The 25,047-nt window shown below is 39.7% G+C and overlaps 2 protein-coding genes across 7 annotated transcripts in view; one reads left to right on the top strand and one right to left on the bottom strand.

The window, feature by feature from the left end:
* The window catches only part of LOC134748276 (baculoviral IAP repeat-containing protein 6), an 84,617-nt gene extending 72,505 nt beyond the window's left edge, over window positions 1–12,112 (top strand). The window contains exons 53-59 of the mRNA XM_063683010.1: window positions 705–822; window positions 946–1,072; window positions 5,340–5,557; window positions 6,303–6,542; window positions 7,516–7,704; window positions 8,174–8,308; window positions 9,588–12,112. Of these exons, the coding sequence (XP_063539080.1) occupies window positions 705–822; window positions 946–1,072; window positions 5,340–5,557; window positions 6,303–6,542; window positions 7,516–7,704; window positions 8,174–8,308; window positions 9,588–9,770 (1,210 nt within the window). The 3' untranslated portion in view covers window positions 9,771–12,112. The remainder of the gene's footprint in view (window positions 1–704; window positions 823–945; window positions 1,073–5,339; window positions 5,558–6,302; window positions 6,543–7,515; window positions 7,705–8,173; window positions 8,309–9,587) is intronic.
* Window positions 12,113–12,474: 362 nt separating this feature from the next.
* LOC134748336 (papilin) overlaps window positions 12,475–25,047 on the bottom strand; it is a 133,533-nt gene continuing 120,960 nt past the window's right edge. For 5 of the 6 annotated variants that reach the window (XM_063683101.1, XM_063683105.1, XM_063683104.1 and 2 more), the window contains 8 exons: window positions 23,016–23,180; window positions 22,288–22,424; window positions 21,283–21,430; window positions 17,074–17,517; window positions 15,490–15,645; window positions 15,203–15,313; window positions 14,583–14,679; window positions 12,475–14,327 (listed from right to left, as the gene is read on the bottom strand). In XM_063683101.1, the coding sequence (XP_063539171.1) occupies window positions 14,234–14,327; window positions 14,583–14,679; window positions 15,203–15,313; window positions 15,490–15,645; window positions 17,074–17,517; window positions 21,283–21,430; window positions 22,288–22,424; window positions 23,016–23,180 (1,352 nt within the window). In that variant the 3' untranslated portion in view covers window positions 12,475–14,233. The remainder of the gene's footprint in view (window positions 14,328–14,582; window positions 14,680–15,202; window positions 15,314–15,489; window positions 15,646–17,073; window positions 17,518–21,282; window positions 21,431–22,287; window positions 22,425–23,015; window positions 23,181–25,047) is intronic. The other variant, XM_063683106.1, reaches the window with a different exon arrangement.

The following is a 25,047-nucleotide window of genomic DNA, read 5'->3' as shown; positions in this document are numbered from 1 at the left end:
GGTACGTGTGGACCAGTGCTGGACATGTCGCGGCACATCCCGCTGTACGTGTGCGTGCTGCGCTGCGCTCGATTTCGAATTCGATCTACTATACAGCTAATATAGCGACGTGGGAACTTAAGTTGGGGCTTTTCGTACGTACGTATTTACTTGTGTACAGATGTAGTGCTTAATCCTTTGCCATCGTATTTTCACGGAAACTTTCGTATTTGTCATGCTACTTCAGGCAACCTCAGTACTTTTTGTACTACACTGAAATAGCATAACACGTTCGTGCGTTTCCGTGAAAATATGATGGTAAAGCATTATTTACGAATTTTATGATCAGTGGCAAGCGTCTATTATCTTTTGGCTAACAATACAATAACTCAACTACTGCCAACCCAAAACCCAACCCAAACCCACCCAACCCAAAACTATTAAGGCTTTTTTTTTGTTGAGACTTGTAGGTTTATTCCTAAATTTGCTCAAATTAATCAAGCCAGTCGAAATCGAGTTATATACACGCGCCACTGCCGCCGTCCACTGGGCTGCACATATATTATACTTAGTTTGATATTATACTAAAAAATGTAACAAAAGATTTAGTGTAAAATCTCACAATCGAACCTCTATCTTTGTATTTACACACCGACCTAGACTAGAAATGATGCCTAAAACTTGTAAATGCATATAGGTATACAACAACCATATTTCTTTCGCAGGATGAGTAAAAAGAACATTTTCGGAAAGATGACATATAGCCAAAGATTTAGCACATCGAGTAATTCAGAGCTCTCGGAGGAAGACGAGGGTCTCGCCTCCCTCATAGCTGATATTCAGGTAATTCACTAACATAGTCTTATAGTGTTTTTATTTATATTTGTACCTTTTTAAATTAACGTAAGACATAATTGCGTTGAATCTAAATTTAGCTGTAGTAATTTTACGGTTTTTTCGGGGCAGGCGACGTCAGCGCTAATGTGGGTAAACGAGGGTGAAGAAGAAGGCGCCGGCAGCAGCGTGGCGGCCGCCGTCAGCGGCGCCAGCAGGGAGGCGCGATACATCGAGCTTATGCGGACCATGCAGTTTGGTACGTGCTATACTTTACATTTAAATTGTGGTAAAAACATTGTTCAAAAGGACTTCTCAAGTCTACAGAACTGTTTACTGTTTATTAATCTCAAAAATCCAAAAAATAAATAACGGGGGTTCCTTAAACTGTGTATTGTGATGCCTTGGGATGTCGCGGTGTTGTGTCAAGGCGTCAGGAACCAGCCGATGTCTCACCCCGTCAAAAAACGCGCCTCACATTCACATACTGTTTACTCCCTAGTGTTAAGAGCGCTATTACATTTCGGCGTTGAGCGAGTTTAGGTATTTTACGCGCTGCGGCGGGCTGTGTGAGCTCAGTATGCCGATCCCTTCTACCACGTTTTCCCGCTCACTCGCACCACAATGATGGATTAAACAATCTTGATCCTTCGTGAAGCATACTGAAAACAATTATAACGACACTAACTGTACTTAAATTTTAAAATCCTAATTATTGTTATTTGGTAAGAAAATACTAAATCCAGTGCAAATGTACTTACTTTTGTATTATGTAATATAATGTACTTACGCTTGTTTACATGTTTCGTCATTACATTTGGTACAGGTACAGGGTAACCGTACAGCTTGGGTAGCGAAACTATTTTAGCTATATGTAGCAGTGTTGGCCGTAATTGTTAATTTTAATTAACCATTGATCAATTGCATTAACCATTAGTTCCGCCATTAACCAACTGCATTACGCACCAATTGCATTAAAGTTAATTCGAATTTAATTTTTGAGACGTTAATGGCCATTGAAGTTAATGTTTTGTTTAGTGTTGTTTGACATATCAGTCAAATTTGACAGATTGACAGTTTTTGTCATTTTCAGTGAAAATTATCTTTTTGGGATAGAATTTAGCACATTGACATTGTTAAGTGTAGATTTATACAATCTGTCAAAATTGACAGTTTGTGACCTTTTGACAGTTTTGGATCCCAAATCGAAACGGCTTGTCCGATTTTGATAGGACCTTCAACATTAGACATGGGATGGAAAATGTAGTTTGACACATCTGTCAAAACTGTCAAAATTGACAGTTTGACAGTTTTTGTCTTTTTAGTGAAAATTAACATGGTTTGGTTGCTAAATTATATCCCAAAAAGATAATTTTCACTGAAAATGACTAAAACTGTCAATCTGTCAAACTTGACTGATATGTCAAACAACACTAAACTATGTCACTTAGTACCAAACTTTAACAAAACGTTAATTTTCACAAAAAATTACAAAAACTGCCAAACTGTCAATTTTGACAGTTTTGACAGATGTGTCAAACTACATTTTCCATCCCATGACTAATGTTGAAGGTCCTATCAAAATCGGACAAGCCGTTTCGAATTGGGATCCAAAACTGTCAAAATGTCACAAACTGTCAATTTTGACAGATAGTATAAATCTACACTTAACAATGTCACTTCCCAACCACACCTCCCAGACTACCGAACATTCTCCTCACGTGTGAAAGTCAAAAACCGACATTGGCAAATTCACCCCGTGCAAAATTGCGGGGAGTAAAAGTAGGATAAGAAAAAAAAAACAATGTCACTGGGTGCTAAATTCTATCCCAAAAAGATAATTTTCACTGAAAATGACAAAAACTGTCAATCTGTCAAATTTGACTGATATGTCAAACAACACTAAACTATGTCACTTTAGTACCAAACTTTAACAAAACATGTTAATTTTCACTAAAAATGACAAAAACCTGTCAATTTTGACAGTTTTGACAGATGTGTCAAACTACATTTTCCATCCCATGACATGACATGATTTCTTTTTTAAGAAATAGGAGGCAAACGGGCAGAGGATCACCTGATGGTAAGCGATTACCGCCGCCCATGGACACCCGCAACACCAGAGGGGTTGTAAGTGCGTTGCCGGCCTTTAAGATGGGAATACGCTCTTTTCACTGAAAATGACAAAAACTGTCAATCTGTCAAATTTGACAGATGTGTCAAACTACATTTTCCATCCCATTACTAATATTGAAGGTCCTATCAAAATCGGACAAACCGTTTCGATTTGGGATCCAAAAATGTCAAAATGTCACAAAATGTCAATTTTGACAGATTGTATAAATCTACACTTGACAATGTCACTTGGTGCTTAATTATATCCCAAAAAGATAATTTTCACTGAAAATGTCAAAAACTGTAAATCTGTCAAATTTGACTGATATGTCAAACAATACTAAACTATGTCACTTAGTACCAAACTTTAACAAAACATGTTAATTTTCACTAAAAATGTCAAAAACTGTAAATCTGTCAAATTTGACTGATATGTCAAACAACACTAAACTATGTCACTTAGTATCAAACTTTAACAAAACATGTTAATTTTCACTAAAAAGACAAAAACTGTCACTGTCAATTTTGACAGTTTTGACAGATGTGTCAAACTACATTTTCCATCCCATGACTAATGTTGAAGGTCCTATCAAAATTGGACAAGCCGTTTCGATCTGGGATCCAAAACTGTCAAATATGTCAATTTTGACAGATAGTATAAATCTACACTTAACTTACTTGGTACTAAATGCTATCCCAAAAAGATAATTTTCACTGAAAATGACAAAAACTGTCAATCTGTCAAATTTGACTGATATGTCAACCAAACCTTAGTTCCACTAGGTACTGCCAGGGTTCAGCATCAGCTCTATCATGGGTACTGCTTTCCTAAGTGCTCATCAAGACGAGTCGGATGACTAAAACAGCGTGTGCGTATGTTGCACCAAACCTTAGATCCACTAGGTACTGCCAGGGTTCAGCATCAGCTCTATCATGGGTACTGCTCTCCTAAGTGCTCATCAAGACGAGTCGGATGACTAAAACAGCGTGTGCCTATGTTGCACCAAACCTAAGTTCCACTAGGTACTGCCAGGGTTCAGCATCAGCTCTATCATGAGTACTGTTCTCCCAAGTTGCTCATCAAGACGAGTCAAATGACCAAAACAGTGTGCGCCTATGTTGCACCAAACCTACGTTCCACTAGGTACTGCCAGGGTTCATAAGGAGGATGAGTAATACATACTCAAAACTTATACAAGTTCAGTCTTAGTTATATCGGAGCATCGTTTATAATGGCGTAAGCGCCATCGACAAAAAAAGGTCCCTTTTTATAGGAAATACCACATTTAATTCTGTTTTTAGTATTTGCCGTTTTTAGTATTTGTTGTTATAGTGAAAACTTCAACTGTCTAGCTATCACGGTTCATGAGATACAGCCTGGTGACAGACGGACAGACAGACGGCGGAGTCTTAGTAATAGGGTCCTGTTTTTACCCTTTGGGTACGGAATAAAATAGATATTTAAGTGGGGCTCCGATACAACAAACGTGATTTATTTACCGTTTTGTGCGTAATGGAACCCTTTGTGCGCGAGTCCAACTCGCACTTGGCTGGTTTTTTTAAATTTACTACCTATGAAATGTCAGGTCATTTCAAATATTTTTAATGCTGTTCGGAAGTTTGTTATGTTTCTATACTAACTATTATAATACTATAAAAACAAATACAGGACTCGGATCAAAGTTTCTCAGTCGCAGTTTACACGCACACAGTATAGCGTTTTACACGGCGCCTGCCGCACACAACGATAAAAAACCTCGTCGTCGCCGTCGAAAACGTGCGGAGCCGACCGACACAGGTCCGACCTCTTCAAGCTCTGCCGCGGTACTGAGATCGCGAGCGCGCGTCATCGGTTATATAGAGTAGTTTTCAAAAAATTGCCAAAAAATTAAAGTAGAATTTGATAAACACAAATGTATACCAACAGTATAAGCAAACGTTGTAGATTGCTCGTGTATAAAAATGACTTCGATACTAAGTAGATTTTCGTAGGAATATACACTTGTTTCGAAGAGAAAATTCAATTCGTTTTACATTGATTTTCTCTTTCTCAAAAGCATGTAGGAAGAATATCGTTCGATATTCCTAAAGTACAGGATATTAGTAATAATAAATATCCAACTTCAGCAGAGTAAACTTCTCAAAATTTACAAATAAGAGCTTACAATTCAGTGCTTCACGCGGTTTTTCGTAAACGACCATCAGAAAAATGATCATTACTAATTTAATTAGTCCTTTTTCTAAAATGTACAACGATATTCCTAAAGATAAGAAGACGCTCTTACTGGAACAAGTACTCTTTATTTCTAATAATGAGCGTAAAATCTTAAATGTTGTCGGGAATATCATCAATTTTACATTATTTCGACTTTTCTTGTAAGAACGCTCTTAACGTGATGATGTTTGTACAGAAACATTCGAAATGATAACGGAATGCGCGGAGAGCGGGTTCCGGTTCTCAGTGCCGTACCACTTCGAGGGCACGGTGCGCGCGGCGGGCGAGCGCGCGCACCCGGCGCGCATGAAGCGGCTGGCGCAGGAGGCCGCCACGCTCGCCACCAGCCTGCCGCTCTCCTACTCCTCCTCCGTGTTCGTGAGGACCGACACCGACCGGCTCGACGTCATGAAGGTGAGAAACCTTATTACTGTTAAGAGTGCACTATTAACTCTCGACGAGTGACCTTAACATTTGGAAATATGGTATATTACGCGAAACTCTGCGTAGGGGGCTAGGGGGCGCCACTACCACAATCCATCACAATCTAAGGCTCTACCGCGAAACAAGAAAATCGAAATTTCGTTATCTAACCTCTCTAACACTTGCATAATCGAGCGATAAAGGGGAAGAACACAAAATTTCGATTCCGACGTTTCCGTGTAAACAAACCGCCTTGATGCATGTCATACTTTCTTATTTGTGAAAATTTGTCAAAAAACAGTTTAAAGGCACAGTATGTATAAGTTACTCTCTGGATTGCGATAGGTGCTAGTGCTGCACTCTGGCGGCAGAACCACCGATGTCCAATAGGGGGACGGAAAAAAACAATAACGGAACAGACTTTAAAAAAGACTCGGGATTTTTTTTTGTGTTCCCCATTTCTCGATCCTGCACTGATTTGGAAATTTATTAAGTTGTCCCATTCTTTTTCACGTGAATCTCGAATGATGGGATCCTCGAGGAATCGAGAGAGCTCTCCATAATATTATACACATATTCTGATTTGAGAATTTTTTTTTAGTAACTCGTGCATTTACTCGGAAGCATTTACTCTCTACTCTATTTGATGTAGTGGACTGTGATGAAGACAAGATGTTAGATTAGAGTCGGGGTCCATTTTTGTTAAACATTAATTATACTTAATGTATAATTTCAGGTGTTAATAACGGGCCCGTCGGACACGCCGTACGCGAACGGTTGCTTCATCCTGGACGTGTACTTCCCGGCCGAGTACCCCGCCGTGCCCATGCTCATCAACCTGGAGACCACGGGCCGGCACTCGGTGCGCTTCAACCCCAACCTGTATAACGACGGCAAGGTGTGCCTGTCCGTGCTCAACACGTGGCACGGCCGCCCCGAAGAGAAGTGGAACGCGCACACCTCTAGCTTCCTGCAGGTCAGTTCTACTTGCTATGTACCTACTCGTCTAGGGTTTTGGGCTGGGTATGCTGCTTGGCCGAGACCGCCATACAATTTTATAATTGTCTCAGTGTACCAAACAGCTTAAATGGAATATCCTTACGTCAGTGGGGGGACACTCCTCCTTTCGGTCAAACTCGGCTCCGTTCGGCTCAGCATTGGTCCGAGCAATTATTAGGGTTGGCACAACTTGAAGTCCCACACGACCACAGATAAGATAATGACTTGAATTTTGACAACCCTAAACAGCCTAAATTTGTAGAAAGTGTTATTTCTGTACGGTAGTGCTATTACTTATTCTGTGCTTACTTGACAACTTTAGGCGTAATTTTGAGAGAAGCAGTATTTTTAACCCTTTCCCGCAAAAGAGGTCAAGTCCCGCGTACGGAGGATATTCGTATAGATAGACCATCGAGCATTGCAATAAGGTTTATAATGGCACTTTATATATATGTAATAAGCATGGCGTAAAAGGGCGCACGTCTTTAGGTCAACGCTTGAATCAATATCGGAAAAGCTATTTTCTAATCCGCACTGGATCGTCTAGGGGTCGTAACGACTCACAAGCAACGTGCATTTCGTAATACGATGTGCAGCAATTGGCAGTACGCGAGAGCTATCCGCGAATGCTGCAATGGCGGCTATATCCCCATTCGCCAAACCTGGATATAGTACTCGCACCTTTACGTTTGCGTGGACGATTATGATTTTATTTATTTTATTTATACTTTATTGCACATAAAATAAGTACAAATGGTGGACTTAATGCCTTAAGGCATTCTCTACCAGTCAACCACTGGGCCAAAAAGAGACGTTTGTTGGTGCAGGCTTTGTACTGTATTTGAAAATAATTAAACGATATCACTACCTACTATTTACAAATTAAATAAGTTTTAGTCACGGATATGCGTACCAGAAAATGAGTGATTAGACATGTATTGGTTTGTCAGGTGCTGGTATCGATCCAGTCGCTGATCCTGGTGCCGGAGCCGTACTTCAACGAGCCGGGCTACGAGCGCAGCCGCGGCACGCGCGTGGGCTCGTCGGCGAGCCTCGAGTACAACTCCAACATCTACCAGGCCTGCGCGCGCTGGGCCATGCTCGACCATTTGCGCAACCCGGAGCCCTGCTTCAAAGAGGTATACGACGTTAAAGTACTCATTCGCTTCTAGTCGTAATTCACTTTGCTCAAACATTCGTGTTTCAATTTTTAAAACACGCTATCAGAAGTCAACTCTATGAAACTAATTTAGATTTCAAAAATGTTTTATGTAAAAAAATAAGACTTTGTGTTTAACCTAATATACGAAAATGGCATGTGTCAGGCTCACTTAAATGTTCTACTTACATAAATCGCGTGTTTACAAAATGATGAAGGTGCAGTTTGAACCGTCAAATAATGTATGTGGTTCATTAATGCCAGGCGATGCCAATCGTTCACATTACATAGTTTGGAGACACCAGGCATATCAAATGATCCGAGTAAAGTACAACAAAAATTCGTTAGAAAAATACATAGTTTGGAGACACCTGGCAATTTTTCTTACGGATTTTTGTTGTACTATACTCGGATCATTTCACTTGTGTAACATCTGTTTTGTCGGACAGGTGATCCAAACGCACTTCTGGATGAAACGCAACGAGATAATGCAAACGGTGGCCAACTGGATCACGGAACTAGAGACGCAGAGCGGCGATGAGCGCACGCAGCGCAGCATCCAGCTCAACCTCATGGCGCTCAAGGTATGCTCGTTTAAATATGTGTTTGTCAAGTGGTATTAAACCAAAAATTCAAGTGGGGATTTTAAACGTACCAATGGTTCGGATTGTAGGTTCGAAATACGCTCGAACACAGGCTCGTACCAACGAGTTTCTGGGTCAGAAATCTCTGATGATAGTTATTTTCATTAAAACTAGTGACACGCCAATTATTAGTTGCTAAATTATGATACATAAATAAATAGGATCAGCATCTAAGAGTGCAATAGGAAGGTCACTAAGAAAGATGAGGGCGAGGTCAGGCAAGAACCGTACGATTCGTTTATGAAAGTGAGAGAATCGTATTACTCTTCGCAAAGATAGATATAACTCTGTAATAGATGGATACAGTCTAAGGAAAAAACGTGCCTCGAAAATCACGAAAATTTGATTCTCGATCAGATGGCGCCGCTAGTTTTGGCCTACACTCGTATCATAGAGTAACTTATACTAGAGCGGTACTGTCATAGTAAATTTTGTAACCCTAGTAAATTCACTGCCATCTGTCGACACACTTTAAAACTAAAATTGAAGATTTGTAAAAATACGATAAAATGTATTTAAATATAGATAAATGATTTTTTTATTTGCATTAATTATTTTGTTGATTTTGACCCCATGTTCTTTCACTGATATGCGTTAAAATTGTTAAATAACAAACGAAACCGTCAACGCCATCTATACGACTGTAGGCCAAAACTAGTAGCGCCCTCTGAACGAGAATCAAATTTTCTTGATTTTCGAGGCACGTTTTTTCCTTAGACTGTATCCATGGCTATTACGGAGTTATATCTATCTTTGCTCGTATAGAGGGCGTTGACTGCTTCGTTTGTTATTTATAATTTTAACGCATACCAGTGAAAGAACATGGGTCAAAATCATATAAAAATAATTAATGCAAATAAAAAAATCATTTATCCATATTTAAATACATTTTATAAATATTTATTTTTAGTTTTAAAGTGACAGATGGCAGTGAATTTACTGGGATTACAAAATTTACTATGACAGTACCGCTCTAGTATAAGTTACTCTATGCTCTTCGTAAGTGTGTTCTCTCTCCTTATTGAATACCGACATATAGTTTGTCAAAGGACTGTCTCATTTCAAACATAGACAGAGAGAATCATACTATCTTTGTCTTACCCTAGTATTAATTAGCACCCAAAAGAAAAGGATAAGTATAGTTTTTTTTGTTGTTATTTAGTGACAATTTGGTTTGAGCGCATGTATAGGTATGTAGTGGTGATGTTATTGTCGGCAGCGTCACTACGTGAAGCTGCAGGAGGAGCTGGCCAAGCTGCCGGTGCCGGCGGGGCTGGAGGCGCTGGACGAGCCCTTCACGCTGCCCGCCGCGCCGCCGCCGCAGCCGCCGCCGCCGCCGCCGCCGCCCGAGGACGACATCGACCACGACATGGAGAAGATCGTCGCCGACGTCTTGGACTGATAATACCGAGGGACCATCGTAACGTTTGTCAGACGGGTTCACGCTCGTGTTGACTCTCCTCGATGATATTTCACCGATAATCCTGACGACCCCGCCAGTGAAGGGCGATTCGGGGCCCGCCCCGTGGCCGCGTCTCCCGCGTTTATGATTCGTATATAATGTTTATATTTGTAGTGGCCGGTTTCGTTTTTATAGTTTTTTTTTATTTCTTAAGATGTAGCGGGACCTCTGTTTAGTTTAACACTTATTGTGATACTAAAAAGGGCCGCGCGCCCGGTAAGCTATTTAAGGGGGTGTATTGTGTGTAGACGGGGCCGCCGTATCGAGCCATCGGTAGTTGTCTAAGTGCGGGGCGCGATCGGACGACGAGTTAGACACCCTGTTGACGATTAAAATTGCTGTCGTTCAAAAAAATGACACTAAATACACTGTTGTTGGCGTCCTTCGTTGTGCCGCGCACTCTAGTCTAATCTACGTACATCACTTATTGTCTGTTGTGGATAGCTGAGATTTGAGATTTAAATCCTCTTAACTCCACTAACGTTCGCTTATCTGGATCTTTTTGGATGCTTCGATGGATTCGTAGCGTTTTATGTAACTTACTATTTCCACGTGGCTTGTAATCGAGCGATCGCTTATTATTGAAATTTTTGTTTTTATATGTTTTTTTTTTTCTTACATATTTTAACGAGGCATCCAAAGATGTCGTAACTTAACATATTATTAGTAATAGAATACTCTGCTTCGGACGTAAACTTAAAAGGTCTATGACCTCTAGACTTATTCACGTTTCTTCCCATGTAATGTGTTCAGGTTTATTGATGAGAAAAGCCTAGTCCGTGCTGAAACTTGCCTTATCCACTCGGAACATATTTAAAGAAGTAACTAGTATGTTTGAAGTACAATCGCAATGTTAGGAAATGCAAGTCTGACCGCCGTAAGCCATATGGTAAACTTTTTTTAACAGGCAGACGTGTCTGCTGTACAAATCCCATTGTTCGCAATATTATACTAAACAAATTTGATCAAACGACCTTGACAAGTGACTGATGAATATCTATTATTTACTCCTTCAAGTAACTGGTTTTGCGATTACAAGTTAAATCGCGCATGCTGCGAAAATTGACTCCAGAATTACGTTGACTGAACTGAAAATAGTTATATGTTGCGGCGAAAGTTGACTTCTTCAGAACTTAACTTTACCGCGGAGCTGACGTGGCTAGGTTTAGGTCTGTAATATAGTCGGCACTTCCGCAAATTGTCAAGAGTCTAAGTTTCATTAACTTATTTTTCAGTGACTGCCATGTGGTCCATGTTTGGCAGTTGCACACGTGTTTTTTAGTGTTTAACAATGCTAATAAACGTTTGTGCAATCCTTTTAGATCGCGCCGGTAATGCAGTACATAGGCTTGTAGCCCTAATCTTAAGTATTGACAGTTTTCGGAAGTGGAGGTTTGCTATTACTTAAATTTAACCGGACTATGCTGTGCGGAACTGCCCAGTGGTGTATATTGTGTACAAATCCTCATCTGCGTGTTGTCACAAACGAATCCGTTTAGATTTAATTTGACTTTCGCACATTTCTTCGTCTTGTGACGTCGGGTATCGGACGCAATTCTCGACGGCAAACAGATTCATTTAGGTTATATTTCCTACAACATTCTAGATTCCAAACAGTCTTGACAGGAATGTAGAATCTCGCTGGCACCAAGAATTGTATCCAATTGGCTAGTTTGTCTTTCTTAAATCGCAAGCGGAGAACAGAGAGGAGTTTGTGATTTGATTGAGGTAATAAGGCTCAGTGTCGACGCCGCTAGATTGTAACGGAATTGGCTGTAAGTTTATTTATTTGGAATACTTTATATAACCTCATCACATGATTATCGCAGCCTGGTTTGTTGATGTACTTAGTTGCCGGTCGGTCCGTTGCGGTCTCGCGGCGCAGCGCGCTCATTGTTTTGTTTCCTAGGCGGCGATATTCGTCCAATAATGTACATTAAATTATAATTTGATGTATATATATAAATCTTTTTACGTTTTAACATTTGTATTTAAGAATATATTATTATTGTAAAAGTATATCGCAATTTGGCTCTCAAAGAGGCGGATGGAACGGAGCTCATGTAGTAAATTATATGGCACATATAGTGGTCGTACCCTTGGCGTAGCCTCCCGCTTGTTGTGTCGCCGACAGCGCGCAGCCTGCGACGTGTATATACGACATAGCCTAGCGCAACAAACCGACGACCCTCCTTTTGATTGTCTGCTAACGTGACGGAGGGCGTTCCTTGTTGAATTCGACTGTGAATTTCGGAATGTAAATAAAAATTTATGTTATCGCATGTTTTTTGTTTTATTTTAATTTCAACCAATGACCTGCTGCTGCAAAACTGGCAAAATATCTCTTATTCCATATATCCAGAGGCCGTGAGTTCGAGTCTCACGCAAGATTTTTCCACTTTTAAAGTCAATATTCTTGTTGGGTAAATGACCATACGCTCATATCACAGTTTTTGTTTGGTTACCAATTGCACGCTAGAGGGTGCCGTTCGCGTTAGTAAAAAGCCTGAATCGCGCTATTAAGATTTTTATTGGAATAATGACCTGTATAGTAAAAAATCCTTACTCAAATAATCACTAAAAAAAATCTCGAATCACGAATGTGTGATTAGACGGAGACTTAAAAGGATAAATATAAAACCAGTTTCATTAAAGAGCTTTAATTTCTTCTATTTACAATGATGTCACATATAAATTCACTTACCTAGTAACAAATTATTATGACGTCACGGTACCGCTTATCGCTATCTTATTTATTGCATACCCTTAGCCAAACTGCGTATTTAGAAATAAATAATTTATTTCCCTCACTGACTTACTTGTAATGACCAACCGAGATGAATAGTAATTAAATTTTTTGAGAAGGAAATTATAAAGTTATCTTCGAATGTTATAGATGGCATCGCTTTAGTAGGATTCGTACTTATTATAGTGGCGCCATCTAGAATATTCGGAAGAAGGCAACTTTGCATGTAAATTACGAAGCTTTATAAATTTTTCGTTACATATGTAGTACATCCATTTATATAATTAACATTACTACTTCGCCCACTTTTAATTCAAACATCATTCAATCAGGGTAGGTCATTAAAGTTTGTAAACTATTATTATCCTGAATCCATCACAGATGGAGCTTATTGTGACATGTTAATGTTATCTATTTATTTACACATAATAGGTAAAGTAGTCATTTCCTATCTACATTAAATCTATGGTATCTACGAGTATGCTCTTTATAAAATCAAATTAAAAAATAAAAATAATTTCTTGATTGCAATTTTATCAATAAATAACTAAGTAAATAAAAAGTGAAATGCACGAGTAAAACATGTTATGGCACTTGGTGACGATAAAAAATACAGATTTAACTATAAACAATCACTACTTATTTATTATTTAGAACCTACACTGACCGAGTAATTAAATATTTAAAAAAATATTAGTACACGTAATTTTATAGCACTAGGAAGATCCCTTTCGTGATTAAGTAGTTATACTTCATTTATTATAAATGGAATGCTTCTATAAAATTGAGTGATACTATTTTTTATACAGTAGATATGCTTAAATATGTTAATGTATTCATTTTACAGGTAACTATTCAGTTGGGAATGAGCGATTTTTTTCCAAACGTTTATCCTCCTAAGGCCCAGCCATACAAATGAAAAAGTCCAGAATTTGCCACTGAAATTTGAACCTGGGTTTAATTTCATCGAACTGAAGAGGTACTTATAGGTAGGATCTTGGGCCTTAGGTTATGATATTTTTTAACCACGAAAGGTAAGTTTGGTATGAATTTAATTAAACCTATTTGCTTTCTTCGGTACCTATATATCTAACATTAATTTTTCATTCAAGTAAACAAGTGCAGTTTTTTTTACAGAACTACAAAATAGGCACATCGATTTACTTCTTTATTTTATATCGAATTGAAAATTACAACGCACATTTCGGTAAGGACTAGCGTGCTATTTACAGCTTGGCAAAAAAGAGTAGAAAATAATAGGGGCGCCACTGTCTATGTAAAACGCCTTGCATATGGCAACTATTGAGTCACTTTGACGTCTCTTTTCTTTTGTATGAAAACAGTAAATGTTGCCATGATAAAAAAATTAGTTCCATATCTATTCTTTTTTGCCAAGCTGTACTACCAGAAACTAATAACCACACGGCCACGCTTATCGATTTGGACAAAACATCATCCTCTCACATTTTGTTGTTAGTAAAATTATGGTGCATTCAGCCAAACGGGTAACCCGTTACCTAATTTAATTAAAAAAAACTATTTTGAGAGTGACGGTTTGTCTATGGATCAACGCGACCATTCTAAGCCCACTACACACAGTGGAAGTTAAGGTAAGCATCCACGGGCGTTTATAGGTCACATTAGTCACATAACGGGTTTACTTCTTCTTGTAGGTAAATGCCGAGTCTCCCTGGAACTCCAGGGTCTGGGGGTCCAGCGCGCCTGCCTCCACACACGACTTGCAGCAGAACCTGTGACAATCAAACACGAATGAATATATCCCTATATCGACGCCATTTGAGCTCTATGACATGATGTATTTAATATCATTGACTGTATGATTATTCTATCAAGGTAGATAATCAAATGTATAATAATTACAAACTAAATATGTTGTTGATAACGGTTTCTTAAGGTCGGCTTGTAAAAAAATAAGATTAAACAGTAGTCAAAGTCGAGATTAATTTCGCCTGTCCTAGAATTTAGAATTTCCACTAAGAACTTACTTGGAGTAGTATTCGTGGCGGCATAGCTTGCTTCTCACGATTAACTTGCAGTCGGCAAAATACTGGTTATCTTTGCATAGCTCTGGGATGTACAGTTCTGCAAGAAAAAAAAAATTTGTTTTCTGTTTGATGCTTGGAAGGCTCCTTTTAATTTAAATCCAACATTAACGCTTTTTTCCCCAAAGTGTAATGTTTTCACGCACGTCACACTAAATCAATAGGTAGGTAGGTTAGGTTCGTTAGGTAGCTTCAGATGCCCGAAGGGCAAAGCGCCCAGAAATAGGTGGGTAGGCTCCGTCGACTCAGGGTAAGAAGGAAATAACCTAACCAGATAACAAAAAGTAAAATAATAAAAAGTATAGGCATAGTGCAAAGTTTGTCAAAATCCACTGATGGATCCAAATGTACAAAAAGTCCACTTCAGCACGTTGTGGATTCTAGTGTCCAATAAATCCGTTCAAATCCATTGATAGATCTGAATGCACAAAACGTCCACTTGGATCCGTAATGAATCCTACCAAACGGATTTTAGTGGACGGAGGGTTTATTTATTTATTATTATTATTCAATAAGGGTTTCGATTACCACTTTTTAAATAGGTACTGGGTGATGGTACTCACTCTGCACGCTGATCTGTACCACGGAGTGGTGGCTGCTGTGTCCGTTGTCGGCGTGGCATCCATACACACCGGCGTCCTCTTCAACCAATCGGCTTACGCTAAGACGGGCCGCTGTAACACGGAAAAATAAAACGGTGATTAAGTAGTTTAACATCTGTTGATTATGAATAATCGACGGACAAAATGTATGTCTAAAGTGCGACGCGCGAAGGGAAATAAAAATACCTCGCAGGACAGCTCGAGTCGTCCTCGCTAACGCCGTCTGTCTCATACTACAGTAGACTCACGTGTGAAGTAGATCCTATCGCTCTCCGCGAGCTGTACGTTGTCCTTGGTCCAATAGACGCGGGGCTCGGGGTGGCCGTCCACCTCGCAGGACAGCTCAAGTCGTCCTCCCGTAGCTAACGCCGTCTGCGGCGCGCGGAGCGCTGTTCGCACCGGCACTGCGCAACGCCATACGGATATTGAATGTTGTGTACAATCTGCATCGAATAGATAAGTGACGGCCTAAGTGTAATTGTAACACACCTTTGTTACGATAGAAATAAGGATGTGCTACGATATATTTGGCCGTCACTGTCTATTCGATGCTGACTGTACATACGATATAGGTATATAAAGTCTATATCCGAACCCATATTTCGATACAAGTCTAGTTTACATGGAACTCTATTAGCACCGGCTTGCCTAATTTATGTATAGATCTTTAACAAAAAAGCAGGCAGGTTAAGAGGCGGGTCAATGATTATCATATTCTTCAAGAAGCTTCATTGTCATCTGACAGCTTATATATAATTATATACAGCTACATATATGATGCGACACATAAAAATTCTTTTTTTTGGTTTATCTGCAACATACATAATTATAATAATTTAAAGTATATACATACGAGTACGTACACATAATACAACACCATGGGGTGTCCTTAGTTCCTTGGAGCTTGGGACGGATGTTAGTGTGGTACCTGCGAAGACACACTGGCACCGTCTCACACCTCCAACGGACTAATCTATTATAAAAGCGGGCGAAGCGACGGAAAGCGCCGAAATGTAATAAATAAATAAAAAAATCTTTTATTTGCATAAAATAAATATAAGAGCCTCGGTAGAGAGTACTATTTTGTACCATTTGGAGTTGAAACTCTGTCCATGGGGTCCCAGCGCGGACAAGTTGCTTGCAGAAATCGCGAAGCGTCTGGTTGACGTAACTGCATGGTAACTAAAGAGCTGGCGACTTCCTCGCACAACGCATTGCAATACAACGAGGAAATGCCGCCAGCATCCTTGGTACAATGCCTCAAGGGCCTATTTTAGATTTAAGCTAGTTATTAATTTAGTTTAGTAGTACCTACCACTGTATGTATACATATATATATTATGTAAATAAATGCTTTAAAAAAAACCTAGTAACAAATTGTGCATCATCCGAGCTATATTTTCTTATAATACCTAGAAGTCCCTAAGTACATTTTACGAACGTATCACATAAAATATAAATATGTTTTGGGGTGTGTTGATGATGATGTTTGTGTAACATTAAGTAGAGAAGGTCGTGCGAGAACAGATCATGCAGCGTGCAACACTAACTAATAGAGATCGAACTACGAGTAAACAATGCAATGCACCTTATGTAGCACAGTTTTTAATTCGATTAGGGCTTTTTCTTATCGATTTTTTATACGAAAAATCCCCTTTACACAACAGGAAGAACATATTATTCTGTTCGGCCTAACTCAAGGAAAAAGCTGAGTGGATACGAATATTTACTCAGAACCTTTAAATTTTTCCCATTTTACGTTATGTACTTTATTTTTCACTTTACAAAATATTGTTTAAAAACTGCGCCACATATGTATTCCCTATTCTTACCGGTGTACTGCGGAGGGACGGGCGGGATCTCAATGAGTGGGGATCTCTCTCCTTGCGGAGGAGCCGGGGGCTCGGTGGGGGGTCGCTGGGGCGGGAGCGCGTCGTCGCGCTGCACCAGGTACGGGCTGTCCGGCCAGCTCGCGTCCGCGCGGTCCGCGCGCACCGTCACCGTCCACGACACCGCCTTCCCGAGCCCGTTGTACACCTGGCACGTGTACTCTCCCAGCGTGTCGATCCCGAGCGACTTGATCAGCAGCTCGTTTCCTCTAGCTTCATACTTCGCGCTGTCGTAAGGAACCATCGTGGCCGTCGGGCGGTGGTACCACGCTATGGACGGTGTCGGGTATCCGTACGCGAGGCAGCGGATACGGAGCCTATATCCGATATCCCCGATCACTTCCGATTCGGACTCGCCAACGATCCCGGCGGGCGCTTCCACGGGACCTATCCACCACCATTTGTTAGCTCTACTCTACTCTACTTGAACTTGAGAATGCTCGAAGTATGCCGATCTGATAATCTTACTATTGAATGCGAGCGTTAATTTAAGGGCATCATTCCAACATTCAAAAGTTCAGCGGTTAGTGATTATTAAACTCAACTACAGAAAATGTAAGACAAAACACACTGTTAGATATGATAATATTGATTTGGACATTCCCAGTTAAATAACAATAATTTTGTGTATATAGACAGGTATTTGTTTGAAGTAGGTAAATTTAAAAAAGTATACCTACAAAGAAATGAATTTAGCTGACGTTAAAAATGATGTGAATTGACGAAAACACAACACAAATTGCAAGAACATACCTCGAATAGGTCAGTGATGAAATGTACCCTTGTGACTTATGTAATGGAATTTGAATAATTTTATGAACAACAAGCTGGGAACGTCCAAAACCAGTGAAAGAATCGATAAAGAATGTCTTCAAACGTAAACCTTGGTAGGGGTGCGCCAGGGCGCTCACCACGAACAACAGGAAACAACCACGCGCGACCATCTTTGCGAGACGTGTGAGTGTGAGCTAGTACAAGCCAAGCCTGCCCAGTCGACTGTATTGAGACTTCGTATAGACTGTAGTCTGTACGATAGGGGAACTCGGAAGTCGCATATATTGCTAATCGTGTTTAGATAAACGACTGTTGACTGCGAAAGGTTACCTACTCGGCTGCCGGTCAACTGCGTATGATAAAAAATTTAAGTTTACTGTACGTTGGTTGGTACCTATCTTTTTTATTCGCAAATAGCCGTCAAAAAAACCAACAGCATTTCTCCGAACCAATTACAAATACCTAAAATATCACAACGACAAATTACAGTATTTCTACACGTTGAAAATTATGTGCGTCATATCATATCGTTAGACGCATTTAGCGAATGGCTGGAACTATAGGCAGGTTAAAGGTCACCAGCTAATTTGTTTACTAGTTCATAACGATCGTTTATCCGAGCATCTGGGCTGATAACCTAGTCATTAGCACAACGCCCGCACACGTCAATGAAGGATGTTTAGATTTAGAACTTTAGACTGGTCTCTGGCTGAATAACATAGCACATAAATATTAAAATTTGTTATTTTCAAAACGTATTGATATCACTACACCTTTTATCTCCTCCATAATACTACTCTTCCTTTATGGCTTTATGGCTAGTACTATACCTAGTCGGCTCATAAGTTCTGTCATATACATAGTATCAAATAAAATCAAAACTTTAAGTTTATTCCGTATAATTTGTACAGCGTTTGAAAGCTTATAAACTAGAGAATCTAAATGTATAACATTTATTCAAAATGACCGCCATAATTATCTACACAGGCTTGAAGTCTTCGTGGCCAGTTGTCAATGGATTCACGCACCACTTTCATGTCGATATTGGCCACTGCCGTAGCAAGAGATTTTTTCAGCGAGTCTAGATTTGCATGAGGTTTTGAGCACACCTTTTCCTCTAAATACTGCCATATTTTATAGTCTAAAGGATTAAGATCTGGGCTAGAGGAGGGCCAATCTTCATGCCGTATAAAGTCGATTTTATTGGAGGCGAGCCAGGCTTGTGTAGACTTTGCCTTATGGGCTGGAGCAGAGTCCTGCTGGAAAACCCAATGCTGGTTTAGAAACATCGTATGGGATAGTGGTTTCACAATATTAGTCAACACCGTGTCTTGGTACACTTTGGCACTAGTTTTTACTCCTTTCTCACAAAAATGCATACTAGTGACGCCCGCATAAGAAACTCCCAGCCAAAGCATCACAGAAGAAGGGTGATGACCTCTTTGAATACGGGGAATGCTATTAGACGCTTCTTTACTATTGCGAGCGTACACTCTATCATTTTGTTTATAACAGTTTTCTTCTATGTCTTTAGCGTACTTCTTCAATAAAGCTTTAGATCTTTTAAGCCTTAAAGCTTTAAGCCGACCATTGAGAAGATGGCCAGTCGTTTATAAGCACGAAGTCTCAGGTCTTGATTAAGCACTCTTTTCACCGTGTTTTTGCTCAAACCCATCTGGAGGGCCATAACTTTATGTTTCCTAGCGGGATTTCTGGCAATGCGTGCCCTAATTGCTTGTACAACCGCTGGAGTCCTAGCTGTACGCGGACGACCGCTTCTTTTCTTGTCATTTAAACTAGAGACCTCACTGTATCTTTCTATGGTACGATACACAAATCTTAGAGAGAATTTTAAATTTTCAAGTAGCTTAAAAATTTTAGTCGGCGAGTGACCACAACGATATAGTGCAATTATTGCGGTTGCGTCCACTCCATGTTGAAGAAAACAGAAAATTGCAAAATTATACTACTCAAATATTTAATAAAGATTCGAAATTCAAATGCAGAACGGTTTTTGTTTTAGGAGTTCCAAATTTAAATTTTAAAGGCCAGTGACAGAACTTATGAGCCGACTAGGTATATGTATATATTTATTTATGCATGTGTATGTATGTATGCATTGTATGTATTTTTAATTTGCATGATAGATTGTTTGTTTTGTGTGTGTTTATTTACTAACATTGTGTCATATATACGTGAGTGACCCGTTATTAATATGTTTAATGTGTCTGTGTCCCACGGAAGTTTTGTTATTAACATTGTGTCAATTTATCTATTTCCGCTACGTAAAGGTTGTCTGGAAGAGATCGCTTTTTAGCGATATGAACGCCTGTTGTTTACCTCTACTTCTGTTGCTGATGTTTTCTTTCTGTATTGTTTATTATTGAAGCGTGCAATACAGAGTATTTGTATTGTATTATATTGTATATTGATCATTCATTTTAATTTTAAATAATGAAGGTGTCATTGTCATTCTCATGAGAACAGCGGCGGTGCTGTCATGCGACTTATCTTATGAATGAAGAACGTGTGCCAATAAACGTACTTACCTACCTAAAAGTCTTGAACGACTATAGTCGTATAGAAGATAATGTCTATAATAACAGATGGGTATTATGGTCGCTGATAATGAATATGGTACCTACTATAATTAGGTAGTATTTCAGTGTTCGTGAACCCCGCTTTGGCAGGTGTAAAAAATTCAACTTTTGTCACGTGACGTGACTGAGTTATGGTCCCCAGTTGTGATACTTTGTAGGTAGTTTTTCTGAATCAACATACATTAGGATGGTATTCCATCTGTCCAATATCTTGGTCCAATGTGTAATTTGCGTCACATTTTGCCTAATGAGAGAGTGAGACGCAATGCACATTGGACAAATAAATTAGAAAAGTGGAATAGGTTTGCAGACATTCTTTATCAATTAGTCGTCAAGCAAGAAAAAGAAAAAATATTAGAATCTAATAAAATTTGTAATTGAAGTTCTAACTACTAGAGAAAAAGGGCATGCCATTCCAATAGAGATTAGGTGATTCTAGTTTCTTGAAAATTAAATAAGAATTAAAATCGTTAGGAAATCGTGGGTGTAGTCATCAAGCTGAATGCTAGAGATAGTAAGGTAAAGTTTTGTAAAAGTCTTAAAATCAATGGGATCTACTCAACACTTCTACATAGCAATGGTCCATTAATTAAGATCGCCACTTTGTCCTCCTTTTCCAACATAGTATTGAAGTAATCCTATCTTTCATTGAGAAACTTTCGTCATCCTACCCTTTTTGTTTTGGGACAAGGATTTAATTAGGGATAGGTACCTTCAGATCCACCAGATCATCAGGGAGACCCAGGGGCCAGTACTATATATCCTATCCCTAACTTACCATCAACACGCAGCTCAATCTCCTGCTGCGAGGTTCCTAGTTCGTTCTCGGCCACACAGATGTATACGCCCGAGTCGTCTCGGTATAGCGACACGATTTGAAGCGCGCCGTCGGATGTCAGTCGGTAGCGGCCTTGAGTGCCATCGATCTATAGGGAAAGCAATCATGTTTAAAATAGTGTACAGGTTTCGCTTTAAAGACTGTGTCAAACGAGACATGTCAGCATTTGAAATCAATCACTATGCCTGGGAAACCTTAGCTGAGGGACGTGATGGATGGCGCAAGCGTGTTGTGGAGGGGAGAAGGCTATGCGATCAAGCCTGGTTTAATGCGTTAGATAGCAGAAGGTGTCGCAGAAAGCAAACCGGGACTGGAACCTCAGGTGGTATGAGCTTTCTCTGCCAAAAATGTGTGAGGTCGTGCCGCTCACGCATCGGCCTCCACAGCCACCAAACCCGTTGACTAAACAGCAATGCATAAATCGTCTGCAATAGACGCAAAGGCCTGGGATGACAGGTTTCTAAAAAGTCGGCAACGTGCATGTGACAAGTTTGGAATTGCAGGAGTTCCCGCTCACCATTAGTTGGGCCGTAGGCTGGTTTGCTACCGATGTGGTTTTAAAAGAAAGTGTTTAAAATAATAAATTGCTTGACTCGCGTAGACTTTAGATAAACCTTTAACAACAATGGTGTGAACAGTATGTTACTTGTTGATTTCAGAAACAATATTTTCCTTGAGCGTATCGCAATATACCTATCGGTATCAACGTGAATAAAGCTTGTACTGTTCCGAGGAAAAGATAAAAATGTAAAATAATTGGTGTTAATGACTTCACTATTCACACGTAATACCCTGCTATCGGCACCTTATCTACAATAAAAACTTTTTTAAGTGTGATCGACCAGGGAATTCTCATTTAGGTATACAACGCTCTCTACACAGGTCAACTTTTTGAAAAAGTAGCGTATATTTCGAATGGTACATATAACCAAGACGTGAACATACCGTGATCTCTCCCTTCCTCCACGTGATCTTCGGTGGCGGGTTGCTGTGGAACAGGCACCGCAGTGTCGCGGTGCCGCCCTCTGACGAGCTCACTTCGTGTTCCGTCTCTGGGTTAGGTGCTGGCGCTTGTGGTTCCCCTGAAACAGAACGATATGCACAATAAGATACCGCTGGGTGAGGCTATTTAGAAACTACCTACTTCTATTTGGAACCATGGGAATCCGAACTGTAAATTTATTTGGAATAATGGAGATTATAAGCTACGAGTTAAATCCTTGCAGTTTAAACAATACATTAGGTAATGAAAAATAATTGAGTTGGTCAACATGATCTGCAGATCATTTCAGACAAAACTGAACTCGAGATGACATCTCTCAATCACCCTCACCTGAGATTGAGTATTGTAAAAGGAAATACGACCGGTCTGGTCTAGTGGGTGTGACCCTGCCTGTGAAGCCGATGGTCCTGGGTTCGAATCCCGGTAAGGATGTTTATTTGTGTGATGAGCACATATTTGTTCCTGAGTGATGGGTGTTTTCTATGTATTTATTAAGTATTTATATATTATATTATATCGTTGTCTGAGTACCCATAACACAAGCCTCCTTGGGCTTACCGTGGGACTTAGTCAATCTGTTTAAGAATGTCCTATAATATTTAATTATTTATTTAAATACTCGTCAGAGACCCTCCAGAGAGTAGGGCACTCGTAAACATATACTAGTTACTTGGCATTTGCACTGCGTTCTCGGGCCCGGCGGGCGCGCGGCAGAGCCGGCTGCAGCCGCTGCTGCAGCACTTCTGCACGCCGCGGCAGTCCGCGTCGTCGTTGCACTCCACGTGGCACGAGCCGGAGGAGCTCTGCTCCGCGGGGCACGTGCCGGGCTTGTCCACTGTTCAAAATGTAGGTGTTGTTTAGGAATGGAATTAGTATTCTCTCGCGAAAAAATACGGTAAAGATTTAGAATGAAAAGTTAGACTTTTGTTCATCACCTAGTGAAGTTAAGGCAAATAAATCAGTGGATAGAATTAGCGAGGAAGCCATGAGAAGTGAGTGAAAAATCTCAGTATATCTTGGCAGGGATCGAGCATGATTCAGTGTCGCTAAACAAATATACGTAATAATCACCGGAAAGAACACTGTTGCCACCATGTTGCCACTGTTGGTAGCTATTTAAGGTGGTTCGACTAGGTTACCCAAAGCTTAAACCCCGCTAGATGGCGTCACTTTTGCAAATTTTCAGGTTTTATTTTTTTGTGGAATAGTGTTGGTATCTGTATACTTAAAAGTATGTTTAGCGCACTCTTTACATAAATATTGAACTATTATAATAAACATTGAATACTTCATTAGTGCAAAAAACACTTTTAAAGTCGACAGAGTGTTTCTGTCATGCTATTTCCTACTATTACTCACACATGCAAACAGTGTTTCCGTGATGCTTGTAGTAGACAATTTCATGCAGTGTAAGTATGCTGCAATGGCGTTGCGGTATGTTCGTGGAAATACGTGCAAGAGGATTCGGGTTCGAGACTGGTACGTCAGGAGTACTTTTTTTTGTCCTTTTTGTGTTATGTTTCTTATACCTTTTAGTCTTCGAATTCTTGTCCGATTCCGATATAACCGAAATAAATTTCAGTGATATCGGAAACGGCTCTAACGATTTCGATGAAATTTGCTGTAAGGGGTTCGATCTAGCTAGGTCTTATCTCTGGGAAAACGAGCATTTTTGAGTTTTTACTTATGTTTTCTTATTCTCCCAGATATTCAGTATTATTAATAAATTAGTTTATAACGTTTTATAAAAATATGTGATGTTTTGAACTAAAAGGTACCACATTGTCGGTTGTCGATTAGGTTGATTTCATTTTGAAGCTTTATGGAAATATGACAACAATAAGTAGGTACCCGTTTGGTTGAAAACGCCACATATATTAAAAACCTGACTTTCACAAATCTCACCTTTTTGGGTTCTTCCAACTCAGAAAGGATGGAGAATACTGACGATTCTTAGTAGCACTAGCCCAAGGAAGTCCAGGTTTGTAAGTGTCAGGTATCAGTTTTTTTTTAAAGCGCTAAATATAGTTCTACAAGTAAAGCAATCCCTTACTGCCCAGCCTCTATAGTATTTTTCAAACTGGAAGGGTACGATGATAGATTTCATCTCCATACAATTTATAACCTAATAATGCCAAATGTTGCAAAATTTTATTGAATTGAGATCTATCATCGTACCCTTGCAGTTTGAAATAGTTATTTACGATACAAGTGCGGAAAAGAGAAAATTCGAAGAGTGGCGACAGATTAAAACACGACCGCAGAGAGTGTTTTAAATCGACACGAGTTGCGAATTACCTATTCGCACGTGTATCGTACAACGTTTTACAGTACATATGGCCCTTTAAACTTTCGACATATGCATGAAAAGTGCTCTTTACGCACTAGGGCGAGAAAGTTGCACCATATGTACTGTAAAATACTTTTTAGTACATATGGTGCTACATATACGTTACCGCCCTAGTGCGGTAATTAGTACAATACGTGCATATGTCGAAAATGTAAAGGGCCATAATTATGTACTGTAAAACGTTGTACAATACACGTGCGAAAAGGTAATTCGCAACTCGTGTCGATTAAAACACTTCCTTCGGTCGTGTTTCAATTTATCGCCACTCGTTGCCAATTTCCTACTTTTCGCACTTGTATCGTAATGTACTAATAATAAAGTAGTAATTGTAAAATAAAATTAAAACTTATTT

The sequence above is a fragment of the Cydia strobilella genome, chromosome 16 (assembly GCF_947568885.1).
Source record: "Cydia strobilella chromosome 16, ilCydStro3.1, whole genome shotgun sequence".
Classification (NCBI taxonomy): domain Eukaryota; kingdom Metazoa; phylum Arthropoda; class Insecta; order Lepidoptera; family Tortricidae; genus Cydia; species Cydia strobilella.
The sequence above is the reverse complement of the archived record's forward strand: the minus strand, read 5'-3'. Positions and strand labels throughout refer to the sequence as shown.